At 52.6% G+C, this 22,686-nt stretch overlaps 7 protein-coding genes across 7 annotated transcripts; 4 read left to right on the top strand and 3 right to left on the bottom strand.

Annotated features, from left to right (window-relative positions):
- Window positions 1-1,348: 1,348 nt before the first annotated feature.
- On the top strand, window positions 1,349-2,805 carry J4E79_009731 (uncharacterized protein; the record flags this gene model as incomplete). Its single annotated transcript, XM_049358574.1, has 2 exons — window positions 1,349-1,532; window positions 1,709-2,805. 2 exons carry the CDS (start codon window positions 1,349-1,351, stop codon window positions 2,803-2,805), a joined length of 1,281 nt encoding a protein of 426 aa, XP_049207044.1.
- A 98-nt stretch (window positions 2,806-2,903) lies between these two features.
- On the bottom strand, window positions 2,904-3,603 carry J4E79_009732 (uncharacterized protein; the record flags this gene model as incomplete). Its single annotated transcript, XM_049358575.1, has 2 exons — window positions 2,904-3,166; window positions 3,267-3,603. The coding sequence occupies 2 exons, from the start codon at window positions 3,601-3,603 to the stop codon at window positions 2,904-2,906; spliced, it is 600 nt and encodes a 199-aa protein (XP_049207045.1).
- A 624-nt stretch (window positions 3,604-4,227) lies between these two features.
- On the bottom strand, window positions 4,228-6,021 carry J4E79_009733 (uncharacterized protein; the record flags this gene model as incomplete). Its single annotated transcript, XM_049358576.1, has 6 exons — window positions 4,228-4,653; window positions 4,705-5,024; window positions 5,075-5,479; window positions 5,529-5,608; window positions 5,655-5,839; window positions 5,890-6,021. The coding sequence occupies 6 exons, from the start codon at window positions 6,019-6,021 to the stop codon at window positions 4,228-4,230; spliced, it is 1,548 nt and encodes a 515-aa protein (XP_049207046.1).
- Window positions 6,022-9,406: 3,385 nt separating this feature from the next.
- On the bottom strand, window positions 9,407-10,731 carry MDH1 (Malate dehydrogenase, cytoplasmic; the record flags this gene model as incomplete). The annotated part of the gene is made up of 6 exons (XM_049358577.1): window positions 9,407-9,997; window positions 10,046-10,140; window positions 10,188-10,296; window positions 10,349-10,389; window positions 10,439-10,556; window positions 10,666-10,731. The coding sequence occupies 6 exons, from the start codon at window positions 10,729-10,731 to the stop codon at window positions 9,407-9,409; spliced, it is 1,020 nt and encodes a 339-aa protein (XP_049207047.1).
- Window positions 10,732-11,375: 644 nt separating this feature from the next.
- Window positions 11,376-12,449, top strand: J4E79_009735 (uncharacterized protein; the record flags this gene model as incomplete). Its single annotated transcript, XM_049358578.1, has 1 exon — window positions 11,376-12,449. The coding sequence occupies one exon, from the start codon at window positions 11,376-11,378 to the stop codon at window positions 12,447-12,449; it is 1,074 nt and encodes a 357-aa protein (XP_049207048.1).
- Window positions 12,450-13,773: 1,324 nt separating this feature from the next.
- Window positions 13,774-15,114, top strand: J4E79_009736 (uncharacterized protein; the record flags this gene model as incomplete). Its single annotated transcript, XM_049358579.1, has 1 exon — window positions 13,774-15,114. One exon carries the CDS (start codon window positions 13,774-13,776, stop codon window positions 15,112-15,114), a length of 1,341 nt encoding a protein of 446 aa, XP_049207049.1.
- A 4,467-nt stretch (window positions 15,115-19,581) lies between these two features.
- BST1 (GPI inositol deacylase) lies at window positions 19,582-22,597 on the top strand (the record flags this gene model as incomplete). The annotated part of the gene is made up of 3 exons (XM_049358580.1): window positions 19,582-19,758; window positions 19,806-22,471; window positions 22,522-22,597. The coding sequence occupies 3 exons, from the start codon at window positions 19,582-19,584 to the stop codon at window positions 22,595-22,597; spliced, it is 2,919 nt and encodes a 972-aa protein (XP_049207050.1).
- Between the last annotated feature and the right edge of the window lie 89 nt (window positions 22,598-22,686).

Raw genomic sequence — 22,686 nt, forward strand, 5'->3', positions numbered from 1 at the left:
TCGATGCCTAGGCAGAGTTTGAGCGGGTAAAGCACGGGCTGGACAAGATCAGCTGCTCCGAGCGTTCTGACTTGTCGGTAATCTGACAGTTGAAGATCCCATGTTAATCATGCGTCGAAGAACGATGGCTAACGGACGTCAGCCAACTTTGTTTCCTGTGTTTTGATGCGAGTGGATGGCAAAGCTGCCCTTTTTCATCTCGAGTGGGGCGGGATAGAAGGCCCCGGATCGGCGTAGGTGATGAGGTAATCACTTGGGACCCTGATTTTGCCAACTGCCCCTTGCTTGGGTCTTCTCAGCAAACGGCGCCTTCCTTGGGCACATGCGAGTGAGGCTGCTGTACCGTTCGACTAGACTCCTTAATCACACACTACGCTACCTCTTCCCGCAATTACGTTGGGCCAGGCGCATTCTGCCGAGTTACGATGTTGGAAGCAGCGTCCAAGCCGACCAACATATGAACGCCATGAACGGCGAGATGCGCCTCAGCTTCACGGAAGGCAAGCTTCCATTGCGTTCATAACCAGTTAGTCGTATGGCCGTCATACATTCCCATACAATTACCATAGGGCAAAGTTGCGAATGGCCGAAAAGCGCCGTCAGATCGGCCGGGCAAGCTCTCTCCCTGCACAGTAGTAAAGAATTAGATTTCCGTGGGCGTTGCGCGATAGAGCCAACTGGTACCGAACGAAAAGCCTGGTTCAAAAGCCCACGTGCCGTGGGTAATATCGAGTCAAGCCGCTGCTACGGCGATTCCACAGCGCCATCACGGCGCTATGGTCTAACGGCCACACCGCTTGATTGGCTTCAACAGCGGGAGTACTATACTAAGCTCAAACACGCTTTGAGAGACGCCGAAGATGGGAATTTCCCCAACATAGTTCGAGAGCGTTGGACTATGTCGCAACTCCAAAGTTTTTTTGCCATCTATCTTTGGTGAAATAGTCATCGGGGCCGCCGACCGGAGCCCAGGGTCAGCCTGTCTCACCACCCCATCGATTACTATTCACAATATGCATCTTTTTGCGTTATTGTCGGTCTTTTGTCTGGTCTTCACGTTTGGCCATGCCAGCGCGTCGGGTCCGGAACTGGATGCAAGGGCATTAGGCATTGCGGACATCCCCGCTTGCGGAGTACATGCCCAGCTACACTGTCCGATATCATTGCTAACAATACACAGCTTGTCTGCATGATTGCTATTATCCCAAAAGCTGGCTGCACCCTGGATGATACTGAATGTGTCTGTGGCAACGATCGGATTGCGGCAGACGTGCCAGCATGTATGCTTGCAAATTGTACTATGCAAGAAAGTCTGGACACTGCCAGAGTACAAGCCGTTCTTTGCGACATGTCCGATGAATCGCAACGCCTTGACATGTTCATGTGGACTGGTGTTATCTACTCCATGGCCGTGGTGTTTGTCGTTCTACGAATCGTCGGCAAGTTGGTGAATAAGAGGCTAGCAATGGACGACTATATCGTCGTTTTTGCTCTGGTGTTATGCGCAGTACCCGCAGGATGCACCTTGGCCAGTAAGTAAAAGGTCTGCGAGCTGCCATCTACTGTAACTAACGCAATATAGTGACGGAACGTGGCTTCGGCGAGCACTTGTGGAATCTTGAAGACGGGGCTCTCTCGCCTATTCTCCGCTATTGTATGATGCACCCCTACCTTGCGACTTCGCTATAGGCATGCTAACACAAAGCAGTCTACATTTCTTGGTCGACCTACATCGCTGTGCTTGGCCTCATCAAACTTTCCCTCATCGCGTTCTACCTCGAGATCTTCCAAACGAAAAGCTTCCGGATCACCGCTTACATCTTCGGAGCCGGCATCATCATCAACTCGACCGTCATCGTCTTTCTGACGATCTTCATATGCACGCCAGTTGAATCCTTTTGGAATCGAGACATCAAGGGGCAGTGCCTAGACATTCAAGCAGTACCGATGGCAAACTCCATCAGCGCTATCGTGCAGGACATCCTCCTGCTAATCCTACCTTTATTCTTCATCCGCAACTTACAGATGAGGCGCTATAAGAAGGTCGCCGTTTGCTTCATGTTCGCCATCGGAACTTTCGGATGCATCGCGACTATCATCCGCCTATTCGTCTTACTCACGTTTAAGATCTCTGTGGATCCTACCTGGGACTACGTGAAGGTCACCGTCTGGACGGAGTTGGAACTTGCGGCAGGTTTCGCCTGCGTATCGCTGCCATCCATTCGGATACTGGTGGTCAGGATGCTGCCCAAGAACGTCATTGAGTTCTTTACCGAGATCACTCAGTCCTCGAAACAAAAGAACTCGGACCCAAAGAACGTGCACGCGCATGCCGCCCCAGTGGAACGACCCGGGAAGAAAGAGTGGCGCAAGCCTGCGGGCTGGGACTGGGTTTCTCTGGGCGCTGAAGAGAGTGATTCTCCATTAGCCACCAGGAAGAGTATGGTCAGTGGTCGCTGGCCTTGGGTTGCGACATCACCCCTCACCTCACGCTTCTCGACACATCCACGCGGCGGTTCCCGCCTCCTCAGTTCAGCGATGAGCAATCATAGCGACACCGACACTCGGATCCGGGCTTGGTCAGCAAAGGAGAATGAAGCTCAGAAAAACGCCATGGAACTACGCGAGGTACCACAAAATGAGATCGAATTTGGAGACGTACGTGTGAACATTGCAAACGAAGTCACGGCGTTACCCAAGATCGGATGTCTCCCCGAGCGATCGTACTCTCATGAGCATGAACGTACGAGAGGGTCCAAGTGGTTATTTAAGAAGCAGAAGCGGAGTCATAACGAGCCTGTATGATCGAGACGCTAGATGAACAGAGTTCCACCTCCTCTCAAACCCCATCTTCCATCGCCATTGTAACTCGTACGCTAAGCAAGAACCGTCCTCTCGTCTCTCTACACTATCAATAGCGTAGTATTGACGGCATCCTCCTGCCTCTGTTTATCCGACCGAATCCACGCGACGCCGAGCGCGAACAGGAGATCCATTCCCGGCGCGACATGCACAACGAAGGTGGCATGCATATGCGCCCACTTCGCGTGTCGAGAGATGGTCATGACCGGATTGCCGTTGACAACGAGACCCTTCTCCTCACCGGCAACTTTGCGTTCGAACTCGATCATCTGGTTCTCGACGTATTTGTCATGGACGGTGATGTCTAAAACGGAAGTGTGTCAGTTCGAGGAAGAGGCGGATAGATGGAGAGGAGGTGACCGCGATGGAAAGCACGCAGGGAAATGAGCGAAGAGAAGACATACTGTAGCTAGGCACCCTCCAACCAGCCTTCAACTCCAGATCCCACAACGGCTTCGCATCCGCGCTCCTCACTGCCTTGTACTCTGCACTCGGCCTTGCGAGTGTGTGTCTATGGACGTTGATCCGCATAGCCTCCTGTCCATCCATCGTCATAAACTTGACAATGTTCTTTTCCTCCTCCAATATCTTCAGGAACGGTTCTCCAGCTTTTTCATCAGACGTGCAGTAGCTGACGAGGCTTTGGGCTTTCTTCGTGGGTACGCCTTCGGTCTTCATGACGAAGGTTTCGTGTTTCTGGGCTGTCCAGTTGGGCACCATGATGAGGCCTGGAAGCGGCATTGGGGGAAGGGTTGGAGCCATTGTAGGAAGATTTTGGTGTGGTGATAATGTTGCGGATTGATCGAGCAAGTAATAAGGTTTAAGTACAGCTATCACATCTTGCTCGTCCTGACACTCCTTCTCCTTATACGAGGAAGCTGTCAGCTTGTGACGTCGTCCGGTCAGGCCCAGTGTAACGTAAGTAAACAACTTACAGTTGGTCATCCCCAACCAATCAGCAGCGCCCGGGTGTTTTCTAAGCCATACAAGCTCACCGCCAAGACGTTGTTCATTGTTGTTTGTCGGCCTTAAATCCTCCCATCACACTGCAGTGCAATTAAGTGCAGGTGCGCGGCGTAGTTGGTCGAAACGTGATGAGGGAATTGGAGATCTTTCCCTGCGCCGGATGGCTGCTGATGCGGGGCGCAGGGGCACAGGGATGGGCTAGTCTTCCGCAAAGCTGTCGTTATGTGAAGGTGCCACTGGGATTCTCACGATCTGCATTGATGTCGCATACTAAGGCTCATGGATGCTTGTTACGTATCATGCTATCGACTTCTAGCAAGCTATATGCGAAAGAAGATCATGCCAAGTCGTACTGTTGAAGCCAACAACATGTGTAGTGGTACCAGAACCGACAATGGTCTACTCATACCGAATGACAGGCATCTTGAACGTCCTATGCCCACTAATGAACCAATGGGCCAAAGCCCCGATTACGACCGCACCAAAGATGGGTCCCGCGTAGTTCATGTTGTCTCGTGTGACTGGCAAAATCTGAGGGAACGGCATCCAAAGTACCACGAAGACCAGATAGCATAGCGCAAACGTATTGACGGGTATACCGACAGGACCGAGCTTGAACGGCCCATAAGGTGGAGGTGGGCCTCTGATTTTGCGTAGGAGGATAAAGAGGATGGGGAAGAAGTACGATACGTGCAACGCGAGGGCTTGAAGTGAGATGAGCGCATTGAAGGCCGTCGCACTGGCGATGTAGATGAGAGAGAGACATGTTACGATGGTTCCAACAAGGAGAAGCGCGTTTACGGGGAGTTTGAGTGTGGGGTGCACCTAAGGTTGTCAGCTAATGCAATGATACACGAGCTCGTGAAGGCGACCTACGTAAGAGAAGAAGTCAGAGAAAGGCAGACCGTTGTCGCGTGCGAATACCCAGATAAGTCTCGAGACGGACGCAAATATGTTGAAGAGGGCGAAGAAGATGAGGAGGGCTATGAGTGAGGTGAGAACATTAGCTGCCACTGAAGAGCCGGTGATGTTGTAAATGACCCATAGGATTGGAAGCGGGGTGGCGATGATATCGTCGAGAGGGCCCATGTAGAAGAGAACGATAGTAGCAAAGACGATCAGCATCGCTGAGTTCGCGACAGAGGTAATTATGATACTGCGTGGCACGCGCGTGCGCACCTTCTTCACCTCGTCACCTTCATATTCAGTCAGTCGATGAGCACTGTGTGCAAACTCGTAGACGTACACATGTGCAGAACACTGTCTGCTCCAACAACGGCGAAACTCATGCTCAAAAGTCCAAGACCCCAAGAAACGCCCTTGTTGTTCCATCCCGACTCTTCCCATGTCAGTGTCTTGAAGACAAAGTCAGGGTCGCTGCGCGGTCCAAACGCGACGAAGACGGCGACTATCACGATGAAGAGGCAGACGTGAAGTATGCCACCAGTGATTTCGAATGCATCGAGAAGTTTGCGAAACCAAAGATTCGAGATGAAGGGGACTATCATGAGCGCGACCATCATGAGGCTGGTGTGCCATCTTTCAGGAACGTAGTCCTCGTTGTTGAACATCGCCAGTGACGTGATGATGTTGGCTAATATGGAAGGCGGTCCACTGCAAGCAAAGCACCAGGCACCAACAGTTATCCATCCTGTTTGTAACGTGAGCTGTAAGAAGCATAAGTGCCTACTTCTACTCACCTTGCAGTAGACCCCAGAAGCGAGGAGCAGCCGGAGCGAGATTAGCTGACCAACGATACTGGGCACCAACGGTTGGATCTCTGTCGAGTCGTCAAGAAATGTCCATGACAGACGCTTGGTACATACATTGAAGCCAGCTCAGCCAGTGAGAACCCAACGGCACAGGCGCCGATGCCAGCCAGGATAGAGCCATAGAAGATAGATGCGGGACCGCCGTTGATCAATGCGAACTGGAACGTCACTGCAAACGATTCCCAAGAGGCGAGAATGATCACAGCGAAGTTGATCACAGCCGAGAGGTTGATATAACGCTGCTCTAGTCAGTACGCTACTTTACTGAAGTCGCTCAAGTGATGCTCACCTCGAGCTGATGTGGTGATCGCCCCACTCCCGAAGGCCCAGCCGGCGTATTTACCGCCGTCTTCTCGCCCTGACCAGATTCTTGCTCCAGAACATCGAGTTCAGCATCTGCCATGTAACTATTGAGTTCCATGCTGGCGCAAGACGTCCCAATGCAATGGCCGGCGGGTGACGTGCGGGATGGCAAAGTCAAGGGAGTTGGCAAGATGCAGCAATCCTACCAGTGCCCTGGAGAAGTACGATAGAACCAGGGAGCTGCGGAGCGCGCTGCATGAGGGACTCTGGAAGTTGGCAGCTCTCTTACTGGCTCGTCTGGCTAAAAGAAACACGAAAGACGCCCGACATCGTACGCAGTGGGTTTGTCGAGCGCTGCAAACCCCATTGCCGTATGCAAGCCCGATCTTACATTGTACGACAAGCAGCGTCCAAGGGTCATCTTTCCGGCGCGTTCCGCTGCATGAAAATGGTTAGATCCAACGCACCAATCGCCCCGTAAAGTTACAGTCCTGTCGTTCGTCGCATGGGTGATATTTCGATGGCCGCTCCATTAGATAAGCTCGCGCTGTCCGGGACCATCCACACGGTAGCCGGCGCCACTAACGGCAGTTCATCGTCGTAACGCGTAACATGAGGCGGGGTTTGAGCTCGAAACTCCCGGCTTGGAGCTTTTGGACAAGCGATCGACGCAGGATTGAACGAACCGTTCCGCTTCCTGATGGATGTGAAGCCGAGACTTGGTAGTTCACCAACCAGGCCACATCGTCCCAAAGAACGACGCGCTGTAATTACAGAGATTGTTCGAGCTGACCCCAGTGCAGAAGATGATTCAGCGAGCTGCAGCTTGGAGAGGTGCAGCGGATGGACATGGACATTACGGAAAACGGACTAGCTGCCCGGCATGCGCACGGACAGTAAGCATGCGGCAGATTCAAGGGTCGCGAAAACACACGAATTAGATCCTGACATGCTTCGAAGACCCGAGCTTGGACCATGGTTGGGTTGTTGACCCCAGATGCGTACCCAAGACAAGACGCATTTGGATGCGCAGCTGAGAGTCGGTGCGATGAGTATAAGGCCGAGCCGTGTGGAATGATGCTTCAACGTCTATCATAAGCTGCACGCTTTCCTAATGAGAATGCCATTCAGTTTTCCTTTGTTCCTACTTCTTTTCGCTGTGTACAATGGTTTCCGCAGGTTCGGATGAAGGTCGTCGAAGTAGTGTGTCAACTAGGAGCGGCTTCGTCCTTGTCTCCACTTACTCATGGACTATCATAACGGTGGGCGTGTTGGTCGGACGATTTGCGCAGGGTCACAACCACAAAATCGAATTCGGTCTCGACGATGTGGCAGTTGTAGCAGCCACAGTATGTAATTCGCTTCCATGGATGCAAGTGATACTAAACATTTCTTAGGTTGTATATCTAGGCGCGACTGTCAGCTGGCAGTTTGCTATCGTAGGGGGCCTAGGGAAGGACTTGGATGGCTTGAGTGGTAAGGAGCTGACTCTGTTCTTCAAGGTTACTAGCTCCAATGCCATCAGGTAGCTACCGCTAATCAGAGCTGCAGGCGATCTATGTTGCTGGAATACTCAGTATCATTGCAATGGCGCTCGCGAAACTGTCCTCGGCTTTGCTCATCGAGCGCATATTCCCACAATCCCGAAGAGCGAAGGTGGCCCTGTTCGGAAGCATTGCGCTCTTTGCTATATTCTCGACCTTTGCGGTGGCGTTCCAGTGTGGGATTCCGCGGTGGACTATGCATGCACTGCAATGTGGAAACGGCGGTCTTTCAACCGCAGCCACCGCGATCAATATTGCTACAGACCTTCTTTTGGCTTTTTGGATCGTCCCGACCTTCTGGAAGATGTCTCTGGACAAAGAAAAAAGCATTGCAGTGGCAATGCTCTTTGGTGTCCGAGCTAGGTGAGGTCCCCAGCCACGTTTTTGCACGTCCTGGTCTTGACTTTATAGTGTTGCAATCGTTGCTGGAGGTCAGATATGGGCGACGTTGAGGGTGGTTTCCAGTCCAAACCCCACACGTGAGTGAGCTTGACACGAACCGAGCAGCGTAGACCTAATGGACGCAGATGATGCAGCTGAGTTTGTAGTCTTTACCCAGTACGTTCGGATTGATCAATGTCTTTCGAAAACTGACCACTTCAGATCTGTATCCAGCCTCTCCTTGATCTCGGCAAGCGTTCCGCGCATCAAGCGCCTCCTCGGCGTCGGCGGCAGCGGCATTGTCTATCCCGAAATCCAGGAGACAGAACTTTCCGACACTCACGCATCTTTGAGTCGACAGGAGACGGGCAGCACAGGACCGAAGCTGGTACCCCCTGACACCGGGTATAGTACGGTTACCGTGTCTGCCGAGGGGGCAAGGGAGGAAAAGAAGAAACCGTGTAGGTGTAGGCTCACCGACTGGCAGACGCGAACGATGGGGAATTCCACCGATGAACATGCGAGCACGTCGAGCCTAGTCGATGCAGACCAGCAAGACGGTGTGATGATGCAATGCGACGTGATCGTGTCCGTGGAAGATAAGGATTCTCAGAAGACAGTTTTCGGACGCGAACATCGATGACGTATTGGAGATACCCTTTCAACTTGGCTTTCTGACCGGGGCGTATTGCTGTGAGCATGGATCTCGCTATATTGGGACGAACGAACGGGCATTTCCAGAGGAAGCAATCGCGCGATTGAGCACACGATGATGTCGTGTAAAAAAGACCGCGATTGCGACGCGTACCGGATGGCACCTTCCTCTTCACCCTGTCGGGACGCTCCACACCCCCACAACGCGATACCGAGATCCTCTCGCCAGCCACACTGCTCAGCATCGCTGTACCATCAAGATCAGTTCGCGTCCCGCCACGGAACCACGCCGGCTTCCCATTTCAAACCCGGTCGCTTGATTTGTTTTAAGGCAGACTTGTTCTTCACTTTAAGAAAAGCTACATTTTAGCATCTAAGGAACAGCCATCTGTAGTATCTACGAACATCACATGGTCACAGAGATAGACTTCATACAGAGGTCGACGGAATTAGGGATGTTTCCGCAAATTTATGGACCTAAAAACAGGATTAGAGGAAAGCGAGCATAGACAGTTGCATCCCTTCACCCACAGCACGCGTTGTGGTGCCTCGGGGAGGGTAGAGGGTGAAGTATATTCTACCACAATCAATGGTTTCAAATATTGCTTGATTGAGTAACGTCTGGCTTGAGATGAGACGAAATCCGATATTTTCAGCAGGTCCGATGAAGCGCGTTAAGGATAGAGTGCCTGGCGCTCTTTCCTCCCAGCCTAGCTTCCGCGATGTCGAGGTGGCAAATATCAGAGATGAGACTTGGAATCACGTTGGTACATGTACAAGATCGTCACGAAGTACCATGTAGAGAAGCGTAAGAGTTGATTTTGGCATGCTAAGGTACAGATCAAAGTTCATGACATCAGAACTAAACCCAGCCCAGAGCTCACGTCATTATTGTTGTACACACTCATAATTCTATTGTAGAATTTATGGGTTCTGCTTGACCCACTCAACACCCTTCTTGATGTTCTTGGCGAGATCAGCGACGCAGGCGTCGAGGAGCTTCTGCTCGTGGTCGGTGATCTTGCCAACGGGGTGGATCTTCTCAACACCGTTGGGGCCGAGCTCGACGTTGGTGGAGAAGTACTCGCAGCCCTGGTCCTTGAAGAGAGGAGAGTCGACAAAGGTGGGCTCGATGACGTTCTTCTGGCCTTGGGCAGCCTTGAGGAGCGACTCGGCGAAGCGGGCACCGGCCATGGCCATGGAGAGAGTGGCAGAGCCAGCTCCGTCCTTGGCCTGGACAACCTCGTCACCACCGAACTGGACGCGCTTGATGTACTCGGCGAGCTGCTCGCCCTCGAGGTTGTATCCGGACTGGGACAGGAGGGGAACGATGGTAGCGCCGGAGTGGCCACCGATGACGGTGATGTTCTCGGTGGCGGGGTCGGTGTTCTTGAGTTGCGAGATGAAGCGCGAGGCACGGACAACGTCGAGGGTGGTGACACCGAAGAGGCGCTTGGGGTTGTAGACGCCCTTGGACTTGAAGACCTCGGCGGTGATGGGGACGGTGGAGTTGACCTAGATGGATTAGACTATGCTCTATCGAGTCGTAATTGTATAACGTACGGGGTTGGAGATGATCAAGATGTTGGCCTCGGGGGCGTGGTCGGCGCAGGCCTTGGCCAAGTCGCGGACGATGGAGGCGTTGGTGTTGAACAAGTCTGCCCGTGTTAGACGTGTCGGCAGTATCAGTGACTCCAATGCTCACCATCACGGGTCATGCCGGGCTTGCGGGGAACACCAGCGGGGATGACGACGATCTCAGCACCCTTGAGGGCGTCGGCGAGACCTGAGGGAGTGGCCTCGTGGCCGGTAACCTTGTCGAGTATCAGTAGACGGTTCGCGCGTGGCTTCGGAGAGTTGGCGTACCTCGCTCTTGGTGTTGATGTGGCCAATGTCGGCAGCGACACCTGTGTGAAGTCAGAATTGAATATCGTATATGCAATTGAGTGAGCTTACCGGGAGCTAGACGGATGTCGTAGAGGGAGAGCTTGCTAACCCTGGGGTTGAGCTTGAGCAGCAGAGACAATGGCTGACCAATACCACCAGCGGCGCCGAGAACGGTGACCTTGGAGTTCTACAGTGCATGCAGTTAGCATCTTGTGCCTGGATTGTCCCAATGGCGTTGCATTGAAGCATTGAACCGCCCCACCACAAAACATCGCGGGTTCCGGGAATAGGCCTACCTGGCGGGCCGAGGCCGAGAAGCAGCGGCGCTGGGCCTGGAAGAAAGCTTGCCTGGCAGCGAACATGATGTCTGTGAGAGGCGTTGAGGAGATGGAGACTGGGTTGGACGGGTGGAGAGATGGTGGTGCAGGAATGCTGCGGAGGTTTTGCGAATCTTGACGGTCAGTGCTTCTTCGGCTGGGCGTCGGAGCTACGGCTGACAGCCGCTCGCAGACCTCTCCCCTCCCGCCATGCTTAATCCCAAGTCTACCACAACTGCATTCGCATGCGCTAGCACCATGTGCATTCTCATTTCGCGCTCGTTCACTCGTTTAAACATACCGACAGCTGCGTCTATGTGCCCGGATACTTTCACCACTCACAACCACATGCATCGCATCGCTTAAGCTTACCTACTCCAATCGCAGTCCATCGCGAGTCCTCCGTAACACTACATACTGTCGCTGTATGCCTTACCACGCTACCAGGCCAATGGCATTGCGTAGCGGTGAGTCGAAGGAGCTAAAAGTGATGTGTCGTAGAGTAGTCCCGAATTAAAGCCACGCCTTGACTCACTGTGGCAGTGCACGTAGTAGGTACACTATATACTGCTTCGTGAGGACCTCGACTTTAGCATCATCACTCGGTACCAGCAATAACAGTCACTGCAACTATCGTGGCTTCCTCAGTAACAGAAAGCACGGACCTACGCGACATCCTTGAGGACGCAATGGCAACCACAGGCCAAGTCGAATCATCTGTTCCTGAACTCCAAGCAGCATTTGGTTCAATACTCCTCGCCCGCCCAACACCAGCAGCGCCTACTCCTGCAGAGCCACACTCCTACATCGTGGGACGCGGTTGTTCTGGCAGAGGCATCCCCCCGTGGTCTCTGGACAGGGTTCAGCTACCCAAGTGGACCGGTGCATTCAAGCTGTTCGACTTCCCACGCGAACTTCGAGACAGAATCTTCCACTACGTTGTCTACCGCCCAGAAGGCATATACTACAATGCGCACCGCAATCCAGATCTGAAGGATATCGGGCCGTGCGAAGACGCTATCAACCTTTTCCTCGTTTCCAGACAGGTCTACCATGAGGCGATGCAAGCATTTGGGCGCTCCAACACTATTGCGCTATCTGCCAAGTACAGCCCACGAGAAGGACTTCACAAGCCACTCAGCGGCTTGCTTCGTCTATTTCCTGACCGTGCTGCTGCTACGGCAACGAAGATAAGGCACTTGTACCATGATACGGTACCCCGACCTTATGGCAGGTACGGCATAGCGCCAAGCCATAACAGTCTTTTCGATGGCGGGGACGGTACAGGGCACTTCCGCAAGCGTCAGCAACCTGGAGTGACTTTCCTGGAGATTTTGCGGGATGCGCATATCCTTACGCAGCACTTACCTAAGCTGAGCACCTTCGAAGCGGCCTGGGAGGTCGGCCCTGGTTTCTACGAGTACCCGATACCAGAATGTGTCGTGCGTGACATCGCGACATTCTTGTACAAGGGCGGCAGCCATGAAGAGGCTGTAGACATGTGGTTGCATCTCATGAGGGGCTGGATGCAGGGGGCTAACGTAGTCCCGCTGGCATGCATCTGGTTTGAGTGTCGAGGATTCGGTGCTGACGGGTTTGGTGAGGACATGGATGACGCTGCGAATGAAGCGTACCAGAAGGTCGTGAAGGAGTTGCAGAATAGGGAGGACATTGAGGCTAGTGGGGCGCTGTGGCTCGAAGGGATGGAGGAAGCGAGTAGGAGTAGGAAGAAGAAGGGCAAGGGAAAGACAGCGCGGAAGTAATTACCGTCATCACAGGCTCATTGAAACCAATTGCTAGAACCCGTAGAGCACAGCATATCTGATATTGATTTCTCAATAACATCAGCGGAATTCAGGAAGCAGCAGGCGATGTCGTTCGGATTCCTTCATCCAAATCACTTATCAACAACCTCCACTCCCGTAGAGGACATGCTGTTCTCTACTCCACGTACGCTAGGGTAAATCGGCATCGAGCGAGCAGCACGATGAGGGGAAGCGATCGCTTTTGTACTCTTGCGTGAATTATGCGACTCCTTCAATAGTTGAATCTTAACCCACCGCCACTGATAGGAGTATGACCTCTGGCGAGTGGGACCTTCTGCTTAAGGAAAGCATGTTCCGGTCAGCTGTAGGCGCTATGATGGTCGCACAGCATGCTTGCCCCATATCTCGCGAATCCAAGCTCTTTAGTGGCTGATACCACACTCCTTCATGTACCAAAAGCGGACGCAGGAATAGCGGTGTTCTTGGGGATATGAGCTGTTTAGTGCGGAGACGGACCGGGGAACTTCGAATGTGGCTTCTGGGGGCGTGCCTCAATTCAAGTACACAAATCTGGGGATCCAGGAACGCGCAATAAGCCCGAGGAATGTCCTTTTTCTCCGAAGTCATCACGAACGATTGCCGTAGACCCCTATTTGCATGGCGCCAGCGGATCGTTTTCCGTCGGGGAGAGCGAAAAAGGGCTTCCGGGAAAGATCGTAGGCTAGCACCCAACATCGCCTAGCACAGTCTCGTCCGACATCACAGTGCAGCTTCAGGCCCTTCCATTCACGCTTCTCCGCACTACAGAGTCTGACGGATCCGCCAGAACCGACTCACCTCACACACTTCGCACCAGCGGTTTCGCGGGTCCACTTCCCACCCGGCGAACATTCTACCGCCAGCATAAGAACGCTCGTGCTCCCCCGAGATTCCCCAAAGAAAGCCGCGAGTCAATTTTCGACATCCTTAGCCCATGCACGTTTTGAGCTCAGACTACGAAAATTTCCCAGCGGATTGCGATTTCTTGACAACACGAATCAAATCTTTTACCGCCTCTTTTACTCAACGTTTTTCCCCATCATCATATGCGTAAAGTATATATGTAAACCCGACTGGCCTAGCGACATATACTCTTTCCTGAGCGACAAACTTCCACAGCGACATCTTTTCTTCTCTTGATCATTGACAAGCTTCATTCCATAGCGACACTTCCTGAGCGACTTCTTTGCCCAGCGACTCTACTTCCTGAGCGACATTCCACTGCGACATACCGACCACTTCCCAAGCAATTCAATCGCCAAACTCAACAACATACACCAAGATGTCTTGCACCCAAGCAACTCAACCATTCCGCTTCCTGGACCTGCCTGGAGAAATCAGAAACAACATCTACGATCTGCTTCTATGCTCCTGGGAAGATGAACTCGAGCAAGACCCCAGCATGAGCAGCAAGCTGAGCCGACGCAGCCCAAGCAACCCATCACCCTCGCTTCTCCGCGCCAACAAGCAGATCTACGCTGAAGCGTCAGACTACATGATCAAGCGCAACCAATTCGTCCGCATCACATGCCGAGGTCTGGACTCCCGCAACCTGTTCCTCGGCGAAGGCATCCCCGTCATAACAACCGATGCACGCAAAGTAAGCGTATTCGACGGCCACGTCATGCACATCACGCTATCCAAGCCCGCGTTCACGCCATCGCCATTCCAGTTCTCCGAGTTCGAGATCATGATGCTCCGGTCAGATCTGCCGAAATTATGCGAGCAGCTCGACATCGAAACCGTTATGGCAGATGCCAACTCAACGACCACAGAACACGCCTCCATCAACGCCACCATCCGTCTCAACTACGCGCAAACCCGTTTCTTCACCCCGAAGATCCAGGAGCGCCTGCTAGAGCCCATTGCGACATGTCTGCGCGGCATCCCCAACATGCGCATCTCCGGCTTCGTTGATCCCGCCCTCGCAGACAGCGTGCGCACGCAAGTCGCGCAACCCCGCTGGACAGACCCCGAGTCCACAATCGAAGAAATCGGCACCGGCGTCGACGTCGGGAAGCGCCAATGGCAACAATCCAATTTCTACGCTGCCTCTGAATCTTGGGCTTACGCCATGCGTACCCTCGAGCGTATGCGCCACTCCTCCTCTTGGGCGGGGCTGCAAAAAGCCGGCGGCGAGGATTTTGTTAATAAAACCGCCGATCTCTATTTCACGCTCAACCTCTTCCACGCACAATTCCTACAGGTCGATATGGCGAATGACGCATCTCAAGGCCCTCTTGTGCAGCGCAATGGACGTGTTGCAATTGGCCATTTGCGCAAGTGCGAAACGGCTGCTGCGCGGTTTGCGCAGCATGCGGGTGCGACGTGGACGCCGAGTAATGCGCAGAGCGCTAAGATGCTGTTCAGGCATGCGCGGTGTTTGAGGTTGATGCGCGATGAGAAGAGTAGTGTTAAGGCGGTTACGTTGATTGAGGAGGCGGCGGCGCTGCAGCCGACGGATTTGGCGATTAGGGATGAGAAGGATGCTGTGCTTACCTGGGAGGCGGAGCTTGAGGAGGCGAGGAGAGTGAGTGCGGAGCAGAACCAGCAGGTACAACAAAATGAGAGAAGGGGTGTTTGGTCGTCGATCTGGGGCGCGGTTGCGGAGCTGGCCTCGTGAGCTGTGTGGTTGTGGTCTTTTTAGTTTTGATACCCAATATCTATTCGTTCTTCGCTGGGCGGTTTGCCGCCAGCTGCACACACTTCTTTCGATGCCTTCCACATTATGCGTGTAATTGATCGTCGCCGGTAATGCAAGAGTTGGGATCTGCGTTGGATGTCGTGTGAGTGCTGATCAACAGTCGTGGTATCGGACCGCTGTCAGCTGGACAGGTGGTAAATCGCTCATCGGAACATCGAGGTACTGGACTACAGTTCAGTCGAACATATGGGGACGTCATCTCAGTAATAGCGATGACGTCGACAGCTGATACTCACATCAGCTTGACCCGAGTGTGTTTTGAGAACGAAAGTGCGTTGGCACTAACCGCAGTGGACCGCTAGCTTGCGATCAGAAGACACATAAATACCTCCTCTACGTTCTCACTTTCTGTTTCTTCTCATCCACAACCTAAAATACCAGTCTTCGAAATGTAGCGAAAAGACCTCCATGAGAAGGGGCGACTCCAAAACCACACCCCGATAAACTGATGTCCGCCGCTCTTTCGCGTTCTCGGATATCTACCAAAACACATTGAATAGAACGTATGGCTAGACTTCAACTCTGATTTTCCCACCAAAATGCATTCTGTTCAAGATCATGTTCCGAGAGCAGACCACAGAAGGCTCATGATTGTTAGACTCTTCGCTTTCCTCCTTCCACTCACGACTGAACTTCCCAAAAGTCTCAAAATCAACTCAAGATGAACGTATGAGTCTACGACGTCATAGAAACAAATGCACCGATTCTTCCTCTAAAATAACATTATCAAGATGACATGGCAGAGATCTTCTGCGGCTTTCCAGTCATCCAAAAGAAAAAGGCTTGCAAGCTATGTTGTCGCGCTGGGTCGGTGTATAAAGCTATCCTTTGCTACCCGTGGACTTGTCTTCTTACATCCTCACACTTCATACGGTTTTACACAAAAGAACCAAAAAGGTGGTTCATGTTGTCTCCTGTTGCTGGTGAAGCTTACCAAAATTGCTGTACTTCACTGTCATGTCTCCAGCTCCAGAAGAACTTCCAATTCAAAATGTTGTTCAAAAGCTGGAGTTCGTGCCACGATGTCCTACCAAACTACGGTCTATACGTTCTATGTGCGAGTTGGACTCCTCGTCGTTCAAAATGTCATCGGATTCATCGATGAAATAAGTACGAGGATTCATCTCGCGGGCCATTGTGTTGCTGTGACCCACCAGGATGGTATTCAGCTACACATCGGCGAGAATGATGTGCTCAAAACGCCACTGCTCAGATATATGGTCTTTTCTCCGTTCCAGATCCTTCGGACGCAACGATCACGAGCTCTTGCCGCTGCTAACAAATCTTCGCGCTACCGGAATCGTGGAGTATATAATCGCCTGGTTTTTCGGTTCCTTCTACTTCCACAACACGATTTCGAAATACAATTACCTTTACCAAATAAGATGAAACAATTTGCCATGGTGCGCTGAGATTGGGAATCTCAAAAACACCCACCTTCACATTCTATGATGGCCGCCACCGGTTTTGTCGAAAACAAATTGCATCAAGGCTCATGCATGTGCGAGCGGACGTCACCTCTTTAAGCTTCAGAAAGCAAAAGCTGAGAAACCTATGGCTGTGGCGGCGGTGCCACTATAAAAGCTCAGCTTATACTACCTCCCTACTCTTCTATTTCACAACACGCAGGTTTCGGCCTCCAAAAAATACTAGTTATCCAGGACATGGGAGTGTTCCTGTGGAGAGCAAACTAAAATTCTGTTGAAGTAGGAGAAATGTCTGGGGTCGTCCGGCTGCTCAATATTTTTGATCAGGAGTTCGATGTGTGCTTTTCGAGAGCACATTGATTTCTATCCTATTACCCAAAGTGCAAAGATAGAGATGGCATGATTGAGAGTTCCTGCAGAACTCTTAGCATCCAGTTTTCATTCTCCAAATAGTAGCTTCTTGATCACATGAAGGTCTTTCCCAGAAGCATGACCGAAAGAAGCCCAGACCGTACGTATGTGTGCGCTGTTCTTTCGGGCTAAGAGCAAGTACATAAACCTTTGGGACCCCGTGAGGGTCGTCCTTTAGTCACTTCACGGAGTGAAGTGACACCAAAACCTTCAAGATATCTACAACATGTCTGCTGGTGCGAGTCGAGGATTCTAAAAGGACGGTTCCGCTGTTTGATGTTCAAAAGTGGTCCTGCTCTGATCATGTCTTGGTCTGAACTCGCGACCCCTCAGCATTGTGGGGTCGCCCCTTTGGCTGCAGCGGTGTAGTCAGTACAAATACCCCGGCTTCTGCGCTCTTCTTGTTCTCTTCCTTCACAACTTCTCCTCGTTGGTTCGCAAAAACCGAGATGGCTCACCTCATGATGATTGCTAGGAGTAGTAAACCAAAAATGCGACCAAGATGACTCATGTCTGTGGAGGTCTGGAAGTTCAAAACACCCATCGAAATCGTGATGTCTGCTTCTCGAGATCAGCGTACCCATTTCAATCTTCTGATTCAAATGGAGGAAAGAAAAGCTAATGTTCGGGTCGCTGAGAATCTGCAAAGTTCGGCACGCAAAGAGCTGCTACCTGCTTCACATGGTATTTTGTTCTCGGAGGACGACTAGAAAGCGGTTTGGTCAGCTTGCATGCGTGCGATTCCTTTTCTGACTTAGGGCATGTGGGTATATAAGTCTCTGGGATTTCTTCAATGTGTTCTTCTCTACACTCGATTTGCGATGTGATACTAAAACCTACATAGAAGCTTGGCTATGTTTGTGCGGACGAGTCGAGTGTAACCAAAAGACGCTCAAGGTCATTGATGCTGGGAAGTCGTCCTATTCTTGAGTGTGTGTTGGTCTAATCTGACTGATGTCTGCTTGCCTCGACCTCAAACTGGCGAATCATAAAGACCATCAAAAAAACTTGAGACTGGTGTCATGTCCTCGGATCTGCACTTCTGACCCCTCACCTTCGCGGGGTTGCCACTTCCCTGGTGGTGATGATGCTCAGCAGCAGCTGTAGACGCCAGATGCAGCCACCTCGACGGCGCACCCAATCTGTGGAGCCAATACGGTGATGGCGCAGGATCGTTAGCCTCTCGTGAAGTCGGGTGCTAGCGGGCAGATCCTGATTGCTGGCTCAAGCTTCCGCTACCGCGCTATGTTCCACCACGATGCCAGTTGCATAATGTCATCCATATGTGCATGAGGATGTTGACGTTGTAGACGTGATAGCTACCCGGCGGATTGCATCATGAATGATAGAAAGCAGCTGGTAAGGATTCAATCCATATCGGCTATCCGGCTGTGGCGCGTAAGCGACCGTAGTCTGTCCCGAAGCAGCCATCAGCAACGTACGACGATGTGGTTTTGGTGTAGCCATAACAACAGCAGGAAGATGCAGACAAGATCACTGCATACATGCGGCATGTCTGGGTCTTATCGCACAACCGGATGGGCTAGGATGGCGCGCATCGACGGTGTTTTGCAGCGAACCCCGGTAAAGCGTCGTCATTGTTTCGTTGCACTGGCCTCAACCCTGTCGCCAGCCTCGCGACCCGCCAACGCCTCCAACGATTCTGCATCAACACCAGCATGCCAATGTTCAGATAAGGACGGCGCGTCGTCCTAGTACCCCTCGTATCCTTGGACTACCTGTCTCGCCACTTGAAAGGCTGCCGATCATCCGAGCAAGTCGGATGCGGCGTTGGGTCGCGGTGAGGGCCCTGCGGTGATCCCGTCGCTCGTTACTTCACGATTTACGACTAGACTCGGTTCTCCTTGGCAGCTTGCGACGCCCTTTCCTCAAACACCCAAGCACGCCCGCCGTGCATTTTCTGCACTCAACAAGTCGACGTCGTTTCCATGGGCTCCTGCTGCGCTAGCATCGCATTCCAGCGCCCTACCTGAGCCCATTGAGCCCCCACTGTCGCTTCAGACGCTTCCGGAAATTTGCCGACTCACATACTCGCCGAGGAAGGTGCGCTCGACGCTGCACTCCTCTAATATCAACACGGCAGGCACGACTCTCGTTGTACTGCGACGTCCACCCATAGATGCGACTGCGCTCCTCCCCAGACCGAAGCCCCGAGCATAACCATCCCGAATCGACTGCCGACAATTCACCCGCACCACTTCCGGAACATGTGGATAGACTCGACGCTCAGACTGAAGGATTGCTAGTGAATGCGCAGGGCGGGGTGAAAGAGAACAGGCCCAGGAACCACACAGACGTGCCTTCACAACGAATGGCGGCCGACCCTCTCGCTATATCCGATTCTCTTACCACCGCACGATCACCCATGGCGCACTCAAAAGCAGACTCCACCATGGGCGCTTTAGTGAAAGACAGCCCACCGCACACGATGGTCGCGGACCACAACAAGAAATGGCGCCACCGGCTTCGCTCTCCGTGGGCATGTTCGCCCTGCACTCTCTTGACGACATTGGCGGCCTTTGTTGCCATGTTCCTCATGGCCCAGTCATTCTTGACGCGGCAATTAGACGTCAAAGGTTGCGGCATGTCCTACATGCGGCCCAGCTATAAGAGATACAGCGATTTCGACACCGAACACACGCGCTTCGCAAGCAAATACTCGCTGTATTTATACCGGGAAGGTAGCTTGGATGAGGATACCAGGGCATGTGCTTCGTCTCGTGCGAAGTGAGAAATGCTGACATCATACAGGTCAAGGGCGTGCCAGTGCTCTTCGTCCCTGGAAATGCTGGGAGCTACAAACAAGTACGCTCCCTCGCCGCCGAAGCCGCGTACCACTACCACAACACCGTCCAACACGATGCCGACGCCGGCCAGGCAGGGAAGAGACCACTCGACTTCTTCTCGGTCGACTTCAACGAAGATATCACGGCGTTCCACGGCCAAACTTTGCTCGACCAGGCCGAATACCTCAACGATGCCATCACATACATATTATCCCTATACCACACCCCGGGCAAGTTTCTGCGCGACTCTAGCTTGCCCGACCCAACTTCGGTCATTGTTGTCGGGCATTCCATGGGTGGTGTGGTCGCGCGTACCATGCTCACCATGCCCAACTACCAGGCCAACTCGATCAACACCATTATAACGCTCGCCGCGCCGCACGCCCGGCCGCCAGTGTCTTTTGATGGAGATATTGTCCGCACCTACAAGGGTGTCAATGAATACTGGAGAAACGCATACTCGCAGAAATGGGCCATCGACAACCCTCTTTGGCACGTCACGCTCATCTCGATAGCAGGAGGAAGCTTGGATACCATGATCTCTTCAGATTACGCCAGTATCGAGTCACTGGTACCCGAGACCCATGGCTTCACCGTCTTCTCCACATCGATGCCAAATGTTTGGACAGGCATTGATCACCTAGCGATCACCTGGTGTGACCAGCATAGGAAGGCGGTTGTACGTGCTTTATACGAGGTCATCGATGTGTCACGCGCGACGCAGACTGTACCACGGGCTGAACGTATGCGCGGGTTCAAGAGGTGGTTCTTGACAGGCTTGGAAGATATTGCTGAAAAGACACTCCCCCAGAAAGAGGCCAAAACACTCCTCACTCTCGAGGAGAATAGCGCCATCATCGCAGAAGGTGAAAAGCTGGTGCTGCGAAGTCTCGGAAAGTCCAAGCAACGGCCGAATGCACACCTCATCCCCGTGCCACCCCAAGCCGCGGGAAGAAAGTTTACGCTTCTTACCAACGAACAACTGGACCATCCTGGAGATCATGGCCTACTTGAGGTGCTGTTCTGCAGCGTGTTTCCATCGCAACCTGGTCAATCGACGACGCTGTTCTCTATGAACATGGATCTCTCGGGTGATAGTGTCGGCGCCACACGACTTGCCTGCAAGAATGCTGCGTCGGACGTGATCGCCCTCCCTGCATCAACGCGCCACTCTACCTACCCCTTCAAGATGGACGAACGACCATTCTCCTACCTCCAATACGACATCGAAGATCTCGCAGAGCATCAGTTCGTGGCCGTGGTCGACAAGGCTGGAGAGCGTAGCACAGGCTGGGTAGTTGCCGAATTCAGCGCCGCCTCTGACTCTCAGATCACCGTTGATATGGGCTTGCAGCACCTTTTGACGACTGGACTGTCTCTCAGACTTCCAGCACAACGTCCATTGGTGACAGACATCAAGATCCCGGCCCTACACTCCGCACTCCTAGCCTACAACATCCACATCGGCAAGCAGTCTTGTGATGCTGGAGAGCTCTTCGCTCCTCTACTGCGGCAGTATGTTACCGAAATCTACGAAAGCAAGTTCTTCGTCAACGTCAAGGATGCTAGCATCAACCTCCATGGTGTGTCGCCATACATGCCACCTGTTCTCCACGCCAAACAGCCCTCCAATGGACTATCGCTACAGATCTGGTCTGACCCGACTTGCGACAGCAGTGTAGAAATCAACCTGAATGTGGACATCCTGGGCAGTTTCGGAAAGCTGTGGATGCGCTACCGTATTGTTTTCGCTGCGTTCCCACTGCTGGTCGTCGCTCTAGTTCTGCGCCAACAGTTCAGAACGTACGACAATACTGGTGTCTTCATGAGCTTTACGCAGGGGCTCAATGAGTGCTTGAAGAGCTCGCTGCCACTAGCCCTTTCCGCGCTTACATTTCTGTCGATTACTCTAGCAGGTGCCCAACACCAATCGAAACAATGGTCTCTGGGTGGTAAGACCACTAACACGACATCACTGCTGCACACTGCAAGCAATGAATTGCTTCTCGGCTCGGACGACACCTTCTTCTGGTTCCTTGTTCCACTATTCGGTCTGATGTGCATCGGAGTTTGTGTGGCAATCAACTACATTGTACTGCTGTTGGAACTCCTGTTCGCCTTCTTGTACTCTGTTGTCATATCTGCCAGACTTCGGAGAGATGAAGCAAAGAGATCGCCATCAGCCTTTGCCGTGACATCAAATCGACAGCGCGTAATCACCACGTTGATCCTGCTGTCACTGGTCTCGACAGTGATACCGTACCATTTCGCTTACGTTGTGCTCTGCCTGGTGCAGCTCGCAACTAGCGTCCGTGCCTACCGATTGGCGACAGAATCCAGTCTGGACTCAAACTACAACTTCTACAACTACGCACACTCGATCTTCATCCTCATGCTCTGGATACTACCCATCAATCTTCCGGTGTTGGTGGTCTGGATACGCAACCTCGCGGTACATTGGATGACACCCTTCTCATCACACCACAACATCCTCTCAATCATGCCATTCATCCTGCTCGTCGAAACACTCAGCACCGGCCGCATGGTCCCTCGCGCCGAGTTCCGCGTCTCGATCCTCACAAACATCCTGCTCTTCTCCATCGGCGCATACGCCGCTGTCTATGGCGTCACGTACGCATACGTTCTACACCACCTAGCCAACATACTATGTGCCTGGCTAGTCGCCATCCACTTCGACCCATCGACATGGTCATCAAGAAGAACAAGCACCCCCTTAGAAAGCAGAACCCCCGATAGCGAGACGAAAAAACGACCATGACAGCAGCGATAGTCGCGAATTTCAATTCTCATCCTCATAATTCTTTTTCGGCGTTCAATACCCCACT

Source organism: Alternaria viburni (genome assembly GCF_023758015.1).
Source record: "Alternaria viburni strain BMP 2772 chromosome Unknown scaffold_26, whole genome shotgun sequence".
Lineage (NCBI taxonomy): Eukaryota > Fungi > Ascomycota > Dothideomycetes > Pleosporales > Pleosporaceae > Alternaria > Alternaria viburni.